The sequence below is a fragment of the Schistocerca americana genome, chromosome 6 (assembly GCF_021461395.2).
Source record: "Schistocerca americana isolate TAMUIC-IGC-003095 chromosome 6, iqSchAmer2.1, whole genome shotgun sequence".
Classification (NCBI taxonomy): Eukaryota; Metazoa; Arthropoda; class Insecta; order Orthoptera; family Acrididae; genus Schistocerca; species Schistocerca americana.
Genome location: NC_060124.1, coordinates 539,126,256 through 539,139,533, shown reverse-complemented (window position 1 = coordinate 539,139,533; position 13,278 = coordinate 539,126,256). Strand labels below are relative to the sequence as shown.

Below are 13,278 nucleotides of genomic sequence, written 5' to 3'. Positions count from 1 at the left end.
ATTAGCGCTGATACAGAGGCACATAGACAATCGTTACCGATAGTTCTCAGTATATCATGACAGCTTTCGTTCCACTTGCATCCCGTTACACTTCATGTCTTCCCCGACGGCGGTGTCATTTTCCAGTAGGGTAACTGTCTATGACCCAAGGCTGCAATCGTGGTACAGTGGTTTGAGATCATCTACATCTACATCATATTCCGGAAGTCACCTAATGGTGTGTGGCGGAGGGTACTTCCGGTACTTCTATCTGATCCCTCCAACACTGCTCCACTCGCGAATAGTGCGTGAGAAGAATGATTGTCAGTAAGCCTCTATATTGGCTACATTTTCTCGAATTTTTTCGTTACCGTCAATACAGGAGATATATGTGGTGGGAAGTAATATGTTGTCCGCCTCCTCCGGAAAACTGCTGTCCCGAAATTTCAATAGTAAATCTCTCCGTGATGCACAACGGGCCGCTCTTGTAACGTCTGACAGTGGAGTTCGTTTAGCATCTTTGTAGCACTCTTTCGCCAGCTAAACGATCCTGTGACGAAACGCGCCGCTCTTCGTTGGATCTTCTCTATCTCATCTATCTGTCCTACCTGATAGGGATTACACATAGATGAACAACAATCAAGAATCTGGCGAACAAGTGCCTTATAAGCCAATTCCTTAGTGGATGATTGAACTCACACTGAGGGCTTAGCCAAAAAATGCCCTTGATCTCAACATCGTGGAACACGTCTGAGACACTATCAGGTGCCAACTCCACAACCACAAACACCAGCCCATAATGTACGGGAGCTGCGCCGCTTTTGTGTACATATCTGTTGCCACACATCTCTGGAAATCTACCAAGGTCGTTTCTAATCCCTACCACATAAAAAAGCTACTGTACTGTGTTTCAAAGGTGTACCAACACGCTCTTCAGCAGGTGTTGATCACGTTTTGGCTCATCAGTGTGTGTAAGAAACATGGGTAAACAGCTGACGCTGGTGGTCTCTGTACTACACTACTGGCCATTAAAATTGCTACACCAAGAAGAAATGCAGATGATAAACGGGTATTCAATGGACAAATATATTATACTAGAACTGACATGTGATTACATTTTCACGCAATTTGGGTACATGGATCGTGAGAAATTAGTACCCAGAACAACCACCTCTGACCGTAATAACGGCCTTGATACGCCTGAGCATTGAGTCAAACAGAGCTTGGATGGCATGTACAGATACATCTGCCCATGCAGCTTCAACACGATACCACAGTTCATCAAGAGTAGTGACTGGAGTATTGTGACAAGCCAGTTGTTTGGCCACCGTTGACCACACGTTTTCAATTGGTGAGAGATCTGGAGAATGTTCTGGCCAGGGCAGCAGGCGAACATTTTCTGTATCCAGAAAGGCCCGTACAGGACCGGCAACATGCGGTCGTGCATTATCCTGCTGAAATGTAGGGTTTCGCAGGGATCGAATAAAGGGTAGCGCCACGGGTCGTAACACATCTATGTAACGTCCACTGTTCAAAGTGCCGTCAATGCGAACAAAAGGTCACCGAGACGTGTAACCAATGGCACCTCATACCATCGTGCCGGGTGATACGCCAGTATGGTGATGACGAATACACGCTTCCAATGTGCGTTCACCGCGATGTCGCCAAACACGGATGCGACCATCATGACGCTGTAAACGGAACCTGAATTCATCCGAAAAAATGACGTTTTGCCATTCGTGCACCCAGGTTCGTCGTTGAGTACACCAACGCAGGCGCTCCTGTCTGTGATGCAGCGTCAAGGGTGACCGCAGCCATGGTCTCCGAGCTGATAGTCCATGGTGCTGCAAACGTTGTCGAACTGTTCGTGCAGATGGTTGTTGTCTTGCAAACGTCCCCATCTGTTGACTCAGGGATCGAGACGTGGCTGCACGATCCGTTACAGCCATGCGGATAAGATGCCTGTCATCTCGACTGCTAGTGATACGAGGCCGTTTGGGTCCAGCACGGCGTTCCGTATTACCCTCCTGAACCCACCGATTCCATATTCTGCTAACAGACATTGGATTTCGACCAACGCGAGCAGCAATGTCGCGATACGATAAACCGCAATCGCGATAGGCTACAATCAGACCTTTATCAAAGTCGGAAACGTGATGGTACGCATTTCTGCTCCTTAGACGGGGCATCACAACAACGTTTCACCAGGCAACGCCGGTCAACTGCTGTCTGTGTATGAGAAAGCGGTTGGAAACTTTTCTCACGTCAGCACGTTGTAGGTGTCGCCACCGGCACCAATCTTGTGTGAATGCTCTGAAAAGCTAATCATTTGCATATCACAGCATCTTCTTGCTGTCGGTTAAATTTCGCGTCTGTAGCACGTCGTGTTCGTGGTGTAGCAATTTTAATGGCCATTAGTGTAGTTGTGTCTGTGAGACAATCGTCTGCCGACCGAGACGATAGCAGAACCCGACAGCCGGCGCTCACCTCCTGGTGGACCTGCCGGAAGGAGAGCCTGGCGCCCTGCTGATGGGAGACGACGGCCTCCCGGTCGCCGTAGCGGTGCGCCGCCTGCTCCACCAGCCGGCCCATGGTCAGCGCCAGCAGCGGCTGCGCGCCCGGCTGGTGCCAGTAGCTGGGCCGCCACGCCTGCTGGCTGCATCTGCAACAGAGCCGCACCGGTACTGCACCTCTGCCAAGCAGCGACGAGCATACTCCACCGACGGGCATCGATATGGAAGTAGGATCGATTATAGTTCAATTCTTTTATCTTGGCGGCTCGCGCATGCCCGCCCAGACGCGGGAGATTGCTGCGTTGACAGTTGTGCGCGCCAAGAGAAGCAGCACCATAGTATACTTCGCAAACTTACGTTTAGGGGGGAGCGCACAGTTTATGAAGTAAAGCCAACACGGCCGCATTAACCCTTTCGCTGCTACAGAGACGTGCTCCCCGCATTCCGCGATGTGCGCGATTTTGTCACCATTGCACTGCTCGCCTGTGCAGACACATGGTCTTTCGACTGCTTTGACACACATTATCATTCGATTTCACAAAAACTATTTGGCCCAAAAATTTGATTTTTACACATCTTCTTGACTCATGATACCTTCCCCCCATAAATGACTTAATTTTGTTTCGATGTTCAACGCAGGTATTGTGCAGCATTAGATGTAGTAAACCATTGCACGAAATTTTCAGAGTTTGCAGAGGTAAAAGTCCACAGCGTATACTTTCCGTATGGTCGATTTTAGTTGCCACTAGAAATTTCAAAAAATTACATTCAAACGAATAAAATTCATGAAGTAAGTCACTTCGATATTGTTTTTAAATAAAGAAAATATTAAACATCGAATGACGTTTTAACTCAGAACCTTTCGCTTACCAGCCAAACACCTTAACCATTACGCTAACGCAGCTAACCATGTAATAAACCTCCTGGAGGACTTTAATATGTCACGCAAAATCCCGACAAACACTGTTGGTGTCATTATAAATTACTCACGTTTCATCGAAGTTTCAATAGGAAATAGACAATTACCGCTGTTCTTCATTGTGAAAGAGCAGTTAGTGAGAATGATACAAACACCTTTCCTTGCTATCGCCTGAATTAGAAGGCTTATTGCTTGTTTGGTTTAATTAATTAATAGAATATGAAGCAGCTAGCATAAAGAATGCTTCTTCCAAGCTTTCTATAAAAGAAAGTCTGCTATCAAGACATTGCTTTTGTTCAATTACTGTATTTATGACTGAATGTTTCTAAAACTGAAGACACTCGTCCGTGCTCTGCACTGCAGTCGAGCTCTGGCAACGTCGTTCTCTGTTCATTGGCTGACTGTGTTTTGTGACGTCAGATGCGCAAAACGAATCTAAACTCGGCCGCCGTCATAAATGACGCGCACTTTAGTCGCCTTGAACAGGGGGCGGGGCATAGTCGTTGAGCCACGCGGCTGCAGAGGCCACCAGTAGGGGCGGCGATCTAAGAGAGCCTGTGTAAGGTGTCAGGCAAACCCCAACACCTTCCATGAAAACCCTGAAATGATAGCAAATCCGGCAGCATGTCACATAGCTCCGGATAAATCCTGACATTAAATTAACCAAAGTAATACGATCAACGAGTGAGCAAATGGAATACCACAGACTAACACAAGAACGTCTAAATGCATGTCATACCTCCCACCGTGAAACAGGCGCAGTTCCGAGGGTAGAAACAAGAACAGAACCCGGGAGCAGAGACGTGTAAGCGAGAAGGCCCTACGATAAGGGATGGATACCCACATCACCAAGAGCAGCCCCCACCCCATGTTTACCCTAGGACGCCTAAGAGAGGGGTTTGTTGAACCCACAATTTTTTTATGTCCCCTGCTTTTGCCCAAGTAACTTTCGTACTACCTATTCCCTTTGAGTTATTGGTTGTTGGCTAATTTATGGAACGTTAGTGTCAATATATTTTATAGAAAATTCCTGTTTTGAAAGAAAAAATAAATAAACTTATTATGGGTCCAACAAACCCACCCCTTAGGCTTCCGTGCTATAGAAAATTTCCCGTAGTAGGATTTCGTATTTCTCATCTCTGCAACAATGCAAGTTAGTTTCTTGTTGGTTGATATTCTTGCTATTCACAACAATCAGTTTACTTTCAGAGGAAGTGATCTTTGATGTCAGTCAGCTGTTATTTATCTTGTAAACTTGCAGTGAGTTAGTGCAGTTCTGAACACGTAGGCCTCCAGTAACTTTGGTGTCCTACATAGCAACAACGAAACCAAGTAAAAGCTTACTGATGTTGTCAACAATGCACCATGATAAAGGCAATGTTGGAGGAGAGAAGAATAAAACCGAGATAAATGCATACTATAATTCCACTAAAGGACGAATTGATACCATGATCAAATGGCGCGTATGTACACCTGCAAGAGGGGAACAAAGAGATGGCCTCTATCTGTATTTTACTCTCTCATTGACATTTGTGCTATCAATGCAACCACCATATTCATCCAGCAACATCCAAGATGGAATGAAAAGAAACACACAAAACTTTATCTTCTGCAAGCTGGGATGGAACTAGTGAAACTGCAGGTAGAAGAAAGAAGTGCCAATGCAAGAGGGTTATCTAACCAAGTTGTTCAATCAATGGAGACTATTCTACAAAAGAAAATCAAAGAATTGACAACAGAAGCACGTCAGCCTCCTGCAGGGAAAGGTCGGTGCCATATTTGTGTAAGAGAAGCTAAAACAAAGAAGCAGAAGTACAACAATCTAAGCAAACCAAAACAATATTGTGGACAGTGTCATAAACATGTGTGTAACACACATTCAGAAAAAATTGTGATGTGTCTCTCTTGCCTTGAAGTTGAGGACTCAGAGTAGTCTATTGTATATGAACACATCTGTATTTTGTATTTTAATATGTCAATTTTTTATTCACTCAATCCAATATTTATAACAATTAACAACATTTATAAACCGATGCCTTAGTTAAAATACATAAACCATTTTGGAAGTTGTAGTTTTTCGTCAGTAAACTTATTTAATACCTGTGTGCTCACCGAACCCCCCCCCCCCCCCGCCCCCCCTCTTAGGCATCCAAGTTAGAAAAAAAGGCTTGGGCGTCCTAGGGTTAAAAGATAGAGCCCTCCAGAAGAACAGTATAGATCTTACGATAACACTAAAAGGGCCACAACAGCTGCAAGTTTTAGCGTGAGACTATCTGCATCTCTGTTACGTTGCAAACGTTAAAAACATTGCCCCACCACGAAAAGTATAACGTTTCTCATTGGATAGACAGAAGTTTTGTAGGCAGAGCTTAAGGTTAACATTGAGACTTTGATTGGTCAGTTGAAAACACAACCAGATAGCTTTTCTAAAACCAACTTAGGTAAATTGTAGTAAGGAGAAGTTAGGAGAGAGTTGCTTCCGAGACGGCGAGGTGAGGGGAGCTGTGCTGTCCGCCGCCCCCTGACGAAACCGACAAGGTAATGAACGCACGCGATGCCGCATTTTTGAGCGCATAAGGCTTCACTCAGAACTGCAGAAGTCTGATCTGTTACATCCCCTTTTTGCGTAATACTAGTGTCGATCGTCAATTAAATCTCATGGTGTTCACATTTGCTACTTGAAGTAAAAATCTGAAACGCGATGATTTTTCTGTTATGTAATTATTGAGAAGCCACATCAGCCACTGTAATTTGCGACAAGTTAGATAAGTAATTAAAGATAATTGAGGGTCACTGTAGACCATTTTGATAGTTTTCCCTTTTATGAAACTTAACTTAAATCTAGATTATAGATGTGATATGGCATAGGTCATCCTTCAATCCATTATAGAACTTGGAAAACTTGGAAACCCATTCAGGTAATATTCGTTCTCATTTTTGTTGAATGCAGTTGGTTTTTATCATCCTGTATTAAAATATTTCCTTTTATCAATAGTGCAATTTATAAACAATGTTTTGTGAGTAGAATAAAATTTTCAATGGTAAACTTAGCTGCTTTTTCGACGTTATTTTACCAGCTAACTAAAAATAGGCAAGCCTTGAACCCCTTCCAATAAATTTAGTTAGTATTAAGATTCTTTTACAGTGAGTGAAGTGGGGCTGACGCTGAAATCATTAAGTGTTTGATTATACCATCGCTAGTCTCACTGAACTCTTCTGAACTCTACATGTCATGTGTGGTCTGGCGTCTCCTTACCAGCAACAGGTCCCAGGTTCAAACTAGTCAATTCCCTAAAAAACACGCTCAGAGCGTCGTTGCGCGAAAGTGGTAGCGAGACACGACTTAGAACAAACAGACACCACGCAGAATGTTAGACCTGTATACAGAGAGAGTGGCCATAGGTGAAGTAGCCCGTGATTGATTGATTGATTAGCTTTGGCAGAAAAATGGCGCCAAACGTCTCTCGCGCTTCCTATGTTCGCCGTGCTTTTGAGTTGAAGTTCAGAGGACTTTTGGAAACGATTAAAAGGTATTTGAATTATTGAGAGACTTGTTATGCATTGTGCATGCATGTTCGATTTAGTTGTAGATCGTTTTTAGTACGTAATTAGCGTTTGCGATCTTAAATAAGACTTGAAGTAATGAAGCGTTTTGTGATGAAGTCGGTAGGCCTACATGTCTGAAGTAAACACGTTAGTAATTGTACAGTATTGTTTTTGACATCTGTAATTCGTTCTGCAGACGTTCGTAGACGATGCCAGGTTGTGCTGCATTTTTGGTTGTTCCAATAGAGGCGAAGGTGGATTTTGCATGTTAGCATTTCCACGCTATGAAGAAAGAAGAAAGCAGTGGGCAGTGGCAGTCAACAGGGCTGCCATAAATCAAACAGGAGCCCTGTGGAAACCAACCAAGTACTCTTATCTGTGCGAAGTAAAACGTTTTTGCTTTATACTACATATAAAACAACTTGCAATATACATAGTTAAATTTGAAAACAGATCTGTAAACTGGCTGTGTCAAACTTTATTTCATTCCGAATCAGATGACTAGGCATTATTTTGGTTTCAGTATTATTGCCTGACTGTTGACGCAGGCAAGTTGTAAGCACGTTTTCCGCAGTTGTGGTTGCCGAAACATTATTCGTAGTAAATAACTGTAGGTACTCTTGAAGACAGTTTTTAATAGGCCTACTTACTGTGGGGTAGAAGGGATACGGTAGTTTTCTTGTTATATTTCGTCGTTTATTACAGTAGCCTACATTTAACATTTGCTCAAATGTCTCTGAGCACTATGGGACTTAACTACTGAGGTCATCAGTCCCCTAGAACTTAGAACTACTTATACCTAACTAACCTAAGGACATCACACACATCCATGCACGAGGCAGGATTCCAACCTGCGACAGCAGCGGTCGCGCGGTTCCAGACTGTAGCGCCCGCCTAGAGAACCGCTCGGCCACCCCGGCCGGCCACATTTAACATTACCTCAGTATATTAATATATGAAAGAAGAGAAAGTCTTAAGCAGTTGTTTGCTTTTGCATGGCACAAGTAAACAACTGCTTAAGACTTTCATTTATCTTACGTAATACAGGTACGTTAGATCTTCAGCGTTATGCACTTCCGATACAAAACAAATGCTATACACTATATTTTTTATTTACGTTTCTTTCATTGCAATATGTCTAGTAAACGAACTTTAAAGGAGATAAATGCAAGTAACGAATAATTTTTACAGCCACTGTATCAAATTTTCCTGTGCTGTACGTAGTAGGCTACTATGAGTATATTATAGCTGTAAAGAAAGGCATTTAACGAATGATTTCGCCATATTCTCTTGTGCTTTTGATTCGATGAGTGTGTACTCCGCTACTCGACTACTGGCCATTCAAAAGTCCCGCCCGCAGTTTGGCAGAAAAATGGCCGCCGTATCGTCCGGTTGGCCACTCTCTCCCTATACAGGCTCTCTACGGCGACCTAGGTGGCAGACCCTTAGGTTTCCCAGCCATTTTAAATAACATCGCACTGCATCCCTGTCACCAGTTCGGATACTGTACATGAAGCACTCCATTACGCACCATTATGGACTGAAGCGTCAAAGAAACTGGTATAGGCATGCGTACTCGAATACGGAAACATGTAAACAGGCAGAATACGGCTCTGCGGTCGGTAAGCCTATATAAGACAAGTGTTTGGCGTAGTTGTTAGATCGGTTACTGCTGCTACAACGGCAGGTTATCAAGATTTAAGTGAGTTTGAACGTAGTGCGACAGTCGCCGCACGAGTGATGGTACACAGAATCTCAGAGGTAGCGATGAAGTGGGCATTTCCCCGTGCGACCATTTCGCGAGTGTACCGTGAATGTCAGGCATCCGTAAAACATCAAATCTCCGACATCGCCGAGAAAAAGATCCTGCAGGAACGGGACCAACGACGACTGAAGAGAATCGTTTAACATGACAGAAGTGCAACCCTTCCGCAAACTACTGCAGATTTCATTGCTGGCCCATCAACAAGTGTCAGCGTGCGAACCATGCAACGAAACATCATCACTATGAGCTTTTGGAGCCGAAGGCCCACTCGTGTAGCCTTGGTGACTGCACGACACAAAGCTTTATGCCTCGTCTGGGCCCATCAACACCGACATTGGACTGTTGATGACTGGAAGCATGTTGCCTTGTCGGACGAGTCTCGTTTTAGGTTATATCGAGCGGATGGACATGTACGGGTGTGGACACAACCTCGTGAATCCATGCACCCTACATCTCAGCAGGGGGCTGTTCAAGCTGGTGGAGGCTCTGTAATGGCGTGGGGCGTGTGCAGTTGGAGTGATATGGGACACCTGATACGTCTAGATACGATTCTGACAATTGACACGTACGTAAGCATCCTGTCTGATCACCTGCATCCATTCATGTCCATTGTGCATTCGGAGGGACTTGAGCAATTCCAGCAGGACAATGCGATACCCCGCACGTCCAGAATTGCTACAGAGTCGCTCAGGAACACTCTTCTGAGTTTAAACACTTCCGCTGGCAACCACACTCTCCAGACATGATCATTATTATCAGGGATGCCTTGCAACGCGCTGTTCAGAAGAGATCCTCGTGCTCTTGCGGATTTATGGACATCCCTGCAGGATTCATGGTGTCGGTTCCCTCCAGCACTACTTCAGACATTACCCGAGTCAATTCCACGTCGTGTTGCGGCACTTCTGCGTGCTCGCGGGGGCCCTACACGGTATTAGGCAGCTGTAGCAGTTTCTTTGGCTCTTCAGTGTAGTACTGTGTTGATTACCTTCAATTTCGATTTGGATACAATTAGGACTATTTGCATATTGTTTACATAGGAATTAGCATCCGTTCTGGAATTTATCGGCTTCCAGTGTGAAGTCGCGCATTGCAGTCTCCTGTCCTGTACCGTTTCTGAATGTACGACTGTCCGGCCGCACCAACTGGCTCTGCTTTTTGGTTTGGAAATTTACAAGCTGCAAGGAATTTAATTCATACCTAACTCGGACTTGGCCGTGGAAAGCAATGTATTTCGTTTCTACTTAGAGGTGTGTCAATTAATTAGGAGACTCACTAACGTGAACAGGGGATTCAACACTAACAACGCAGATTTTAGTTTAACAACGAGTGTGTGTGTGTGTGTGTGTGTGTGTGTGTGTGCGCGCGCGTTTTATCGGCTTCGACTCTCCGTGACCCCATGAAGTAAAGCACGCCAGTTTCTTCTGCCCTGCACTATCTCCCGCTGACTTTCCAGATTGGAATCCATTACATTTGCGATGCCATCGATCCACCTCATCCTTTGCTGCCTTCTTATGCATTCGATCTTTCCTGCATTATGCGTCGTTTAAAGCGAACCAGTCTTCTCATAATGTGCCCAAACGAGGTCAGTTTTTGTTTCTGTATCAGACCGTTCAAGGAGCAATCTGGTTTTATTTGCTGTAATACTGACCTATCCATTCTCTTTGCAGTTAATGGAACTCTAATGAGTTTCCTCCAACAACACAATTCAAACGTTCTATTTTACAATGTTCAGCTTTTCTTATGGTCCATATCTTACATCCGCACATCACAACTAGAAAGACCGTAAACATTACCATATGGATCTTTCTTGTTAAAGTCACGTCTCTATTCCTTAAAACATGTCACGAGTGGACATTGTCTTTCTTTTGATTTCGTGGCTTAAGTCAAAATCAGCAGAAATATGGGAGCAAAGGTAGTTGAAAGTAGAAACTGCCTCCATTGTTTCACGTTTCATATGCCATGAAGTGATAGGCTAGTTGCCATAATTATCATTTTCTCGACATTCAACATTAGATCGGCATTTGAACTTTCTTCTTTCACCTTCAGTAAAAGCACTCCGTCTTCAGGCCACAAGTGGCCCACCGGGACCATCCGACCGCCGTGTCATCCTCAGAAGAGGATGCGGGCAGGAGGGGCATGTGGTCAGCACACTGCTCTCCCGATCGTTGTGATGGTTTTATTTGACCGGAGCCGCTACTATTGGGTAGAGTAGTTCCTCAGTTGGCATCACGAGGCTGAGTGCACCCCGAAAAATGGCAACAGCTCATGGCGGCCCGGATGGTAACCCATCCAAGTGCCGGCCACGCCCGACAGCGCTTAACTTCGGTAATCTGACGGGAACCGGTGTATCCACTGCGACAATGCCGTTGCCTCTCACCTTCAGTAAGAGGATCTTTAATTCCTCTTCATTTCTGCCATCATTTGCGTATGTACGGTTGTTTATATTTATCCCAGCTATTTTAATTCCGGTTTCTTCTTCATCTACCATGGCGTTTTTCATAATGTATTCTGCAAACAGATTGGATAAAGAAGGTGACAAAATGCTGCTTTTCCGTACTCCTTTCTGAACGTTGACCCATTCAGAGATACAAATCAATGAATGCAGGAATCAACCTGTTGCACAGCTACAAAAAATTCTTAACGACCCTTTAATTATTAACGTACTGGAGAGAGTTGAATGCAAGTGAAAATCTTAACATGTTACAGAGAGAGAGCTGAACCCATGAGATACGTAGGTATCAAACTGACAAAAGGTGGATAGGGAACAGTTACGATAACTACTTACCACCTGGTGGAGGCTCTCACAGCAACAGCGGTACCGAAAAGGGTGACACCTATACACCAGTGACATGACCATCCTCTGCTGTGAGTAAAGAACAGGCAAACTGTGATCTGAATCGAGGTGGTTCAAACGGTTCAAATGGCTCTGAGCACTATGCGACTTAACTTCTGAGGTCATTAGTCGCCTAGAACTTAGAACTAATTAAACATAAGTAACCTAAGGACATCACACACATCCATGCCCGAGGCAGGATTCGAACCTGCGACCGTAGCGGTCGCTCGGCTCCAGACTGTAGCCCCTAGAACCGCACGGCCGAGTCAAGGTGGAAAGGGCCAAGAGTATAGTGCGTTCGTGTTGGAGTCACCTTGCTGCAACCGTTGGTCTGAAGAGACACTGGCAAACCAGGGCTGCGGTGGTCGCACTCTATGGTTTTATAAGCTTGGAATGACTGCACTCCGGTGAGCTACAAACCGCAGAAAATAGGACCGCTACCAAGCGCTGGGAGGGACAGTGGCCAAGCACTGCTGCGACTTGGAGAATCGACAACGCCTTCTGTCGACAGTAGTTTCACTACCTGACTTGGCTCAAACCATCGTAACACGTTCGTCTTTGTATTCCTGTGTCCCCTCGAGGTAGAAGAGCTGAGCCAACTTTTATCTGAGAGTAATGTTTGCCGTCAACTTGTACAAAATGATCATATCCGAAATAATATTCAGGAAGACTGCTCCTCAATATGTCAATAATTTGTCTGTTACGATCCTTTTTCTTCTGAATATTCAATAAGGGGTTAATCTGCATTTAATGTTCACGGGACCTCGAAATAAAACTGAAATCCTATAATAAGTCCCCAATATGCAACTGATTTTCGTCGTTAATGACCTCTCGCAAGCACACATGCGTCTACATCTACATCTACATCCATACTCCGCAAGCCACCTGACGGTGTGTGGCGGAGGGTACCTTGAGTACCTATATCGGTTCTCCCTTCTATTCCAGTCTCGAATTGTTCGTGGAAAGAAGGATTGTCGGTATGCTTCTGTGTGGGCTCTAATCTCTCTGATTTTATCCTCATGGTCTCTTCGAGAGATATACGTAGGAGGGAGCAATATACTGCTTGACTCTTCGGTGAAGGAATGTTCTCGAAACTTCAACAAAAGCCCGTACCGAGCTACTGAGCGTCACTCCTGCAGAGTCTTCCACTGGAGTTTATCTATAATCCCTGTAACGCTTTCGCGATTACTAAATGATCCTGTAACGAAGCGCGCTGCTCTCCGTTGGATCTTCTCTATCTTTTCTATCAACCCTATCTGGTACGGATCCCACACTGCTGAGGAGTATTCAAGCAGTGGGCGAACAAGTGTACTGTAACCTACTTCCTCTGTTTTCGGATTGCATTTCCTTAGGATTCTTCCAATGAATCTCAGTCTGGCATCTGCTTTACCGACGATCAACTTTATATGATCATTCCATTTTAAATCGCTCCTAATGCGTACTCCCAGATAATTTATGGAATTAACTGCTTCCAGTTGCTGACCTGCTATATTGTAGCTAAATGATAAGGTATCTTTCTTTCTATGTATTCGCAGCACATTACACTTGTCTACATTGAGATTCAATTGCCATTCCCGTCACCATGCGTCAATTCGCTGCAGATCCTCCTGCATTTCAGTACAGTTTTCCATTGTTACAACCTCTCGATATACCACAGCATCATACGCAAAAGACCTCAGTGAACTTCCGATGTCATCCACAAGGTCATTTATGTATATTGTGA

General features: G+C 44.6%; 1 protein-coding gene and 1 pseudogene across 1 annotated transcript in view; both read right to left on the bottom strand.

Annotated features, from left to right (window-relative positions):
• Positions 1-13,278, bottom strand: part of LOC124619433 (medium-chain acyl-CoA ligase ACSF2, mitochondrial-like) — a 227,936-nt gene that overhangs the window by 148,248 nt on the left and 66,410 nt on the right. The window contains exon 2 of the mRNA XM_047145809.1: positions 2,467-2,641. Within this exon, the coding sequence (XP_047001765.1) occupies positions 2,467-2,641 (175 nt within the window). The remainder of the gene's footprint in view (positions 1-2,466; positions 2,642-13,278) is intronic.
• LOC124621198 lies at positions 10,976-11,093 on the bottom strand (annotated as a pseudogene).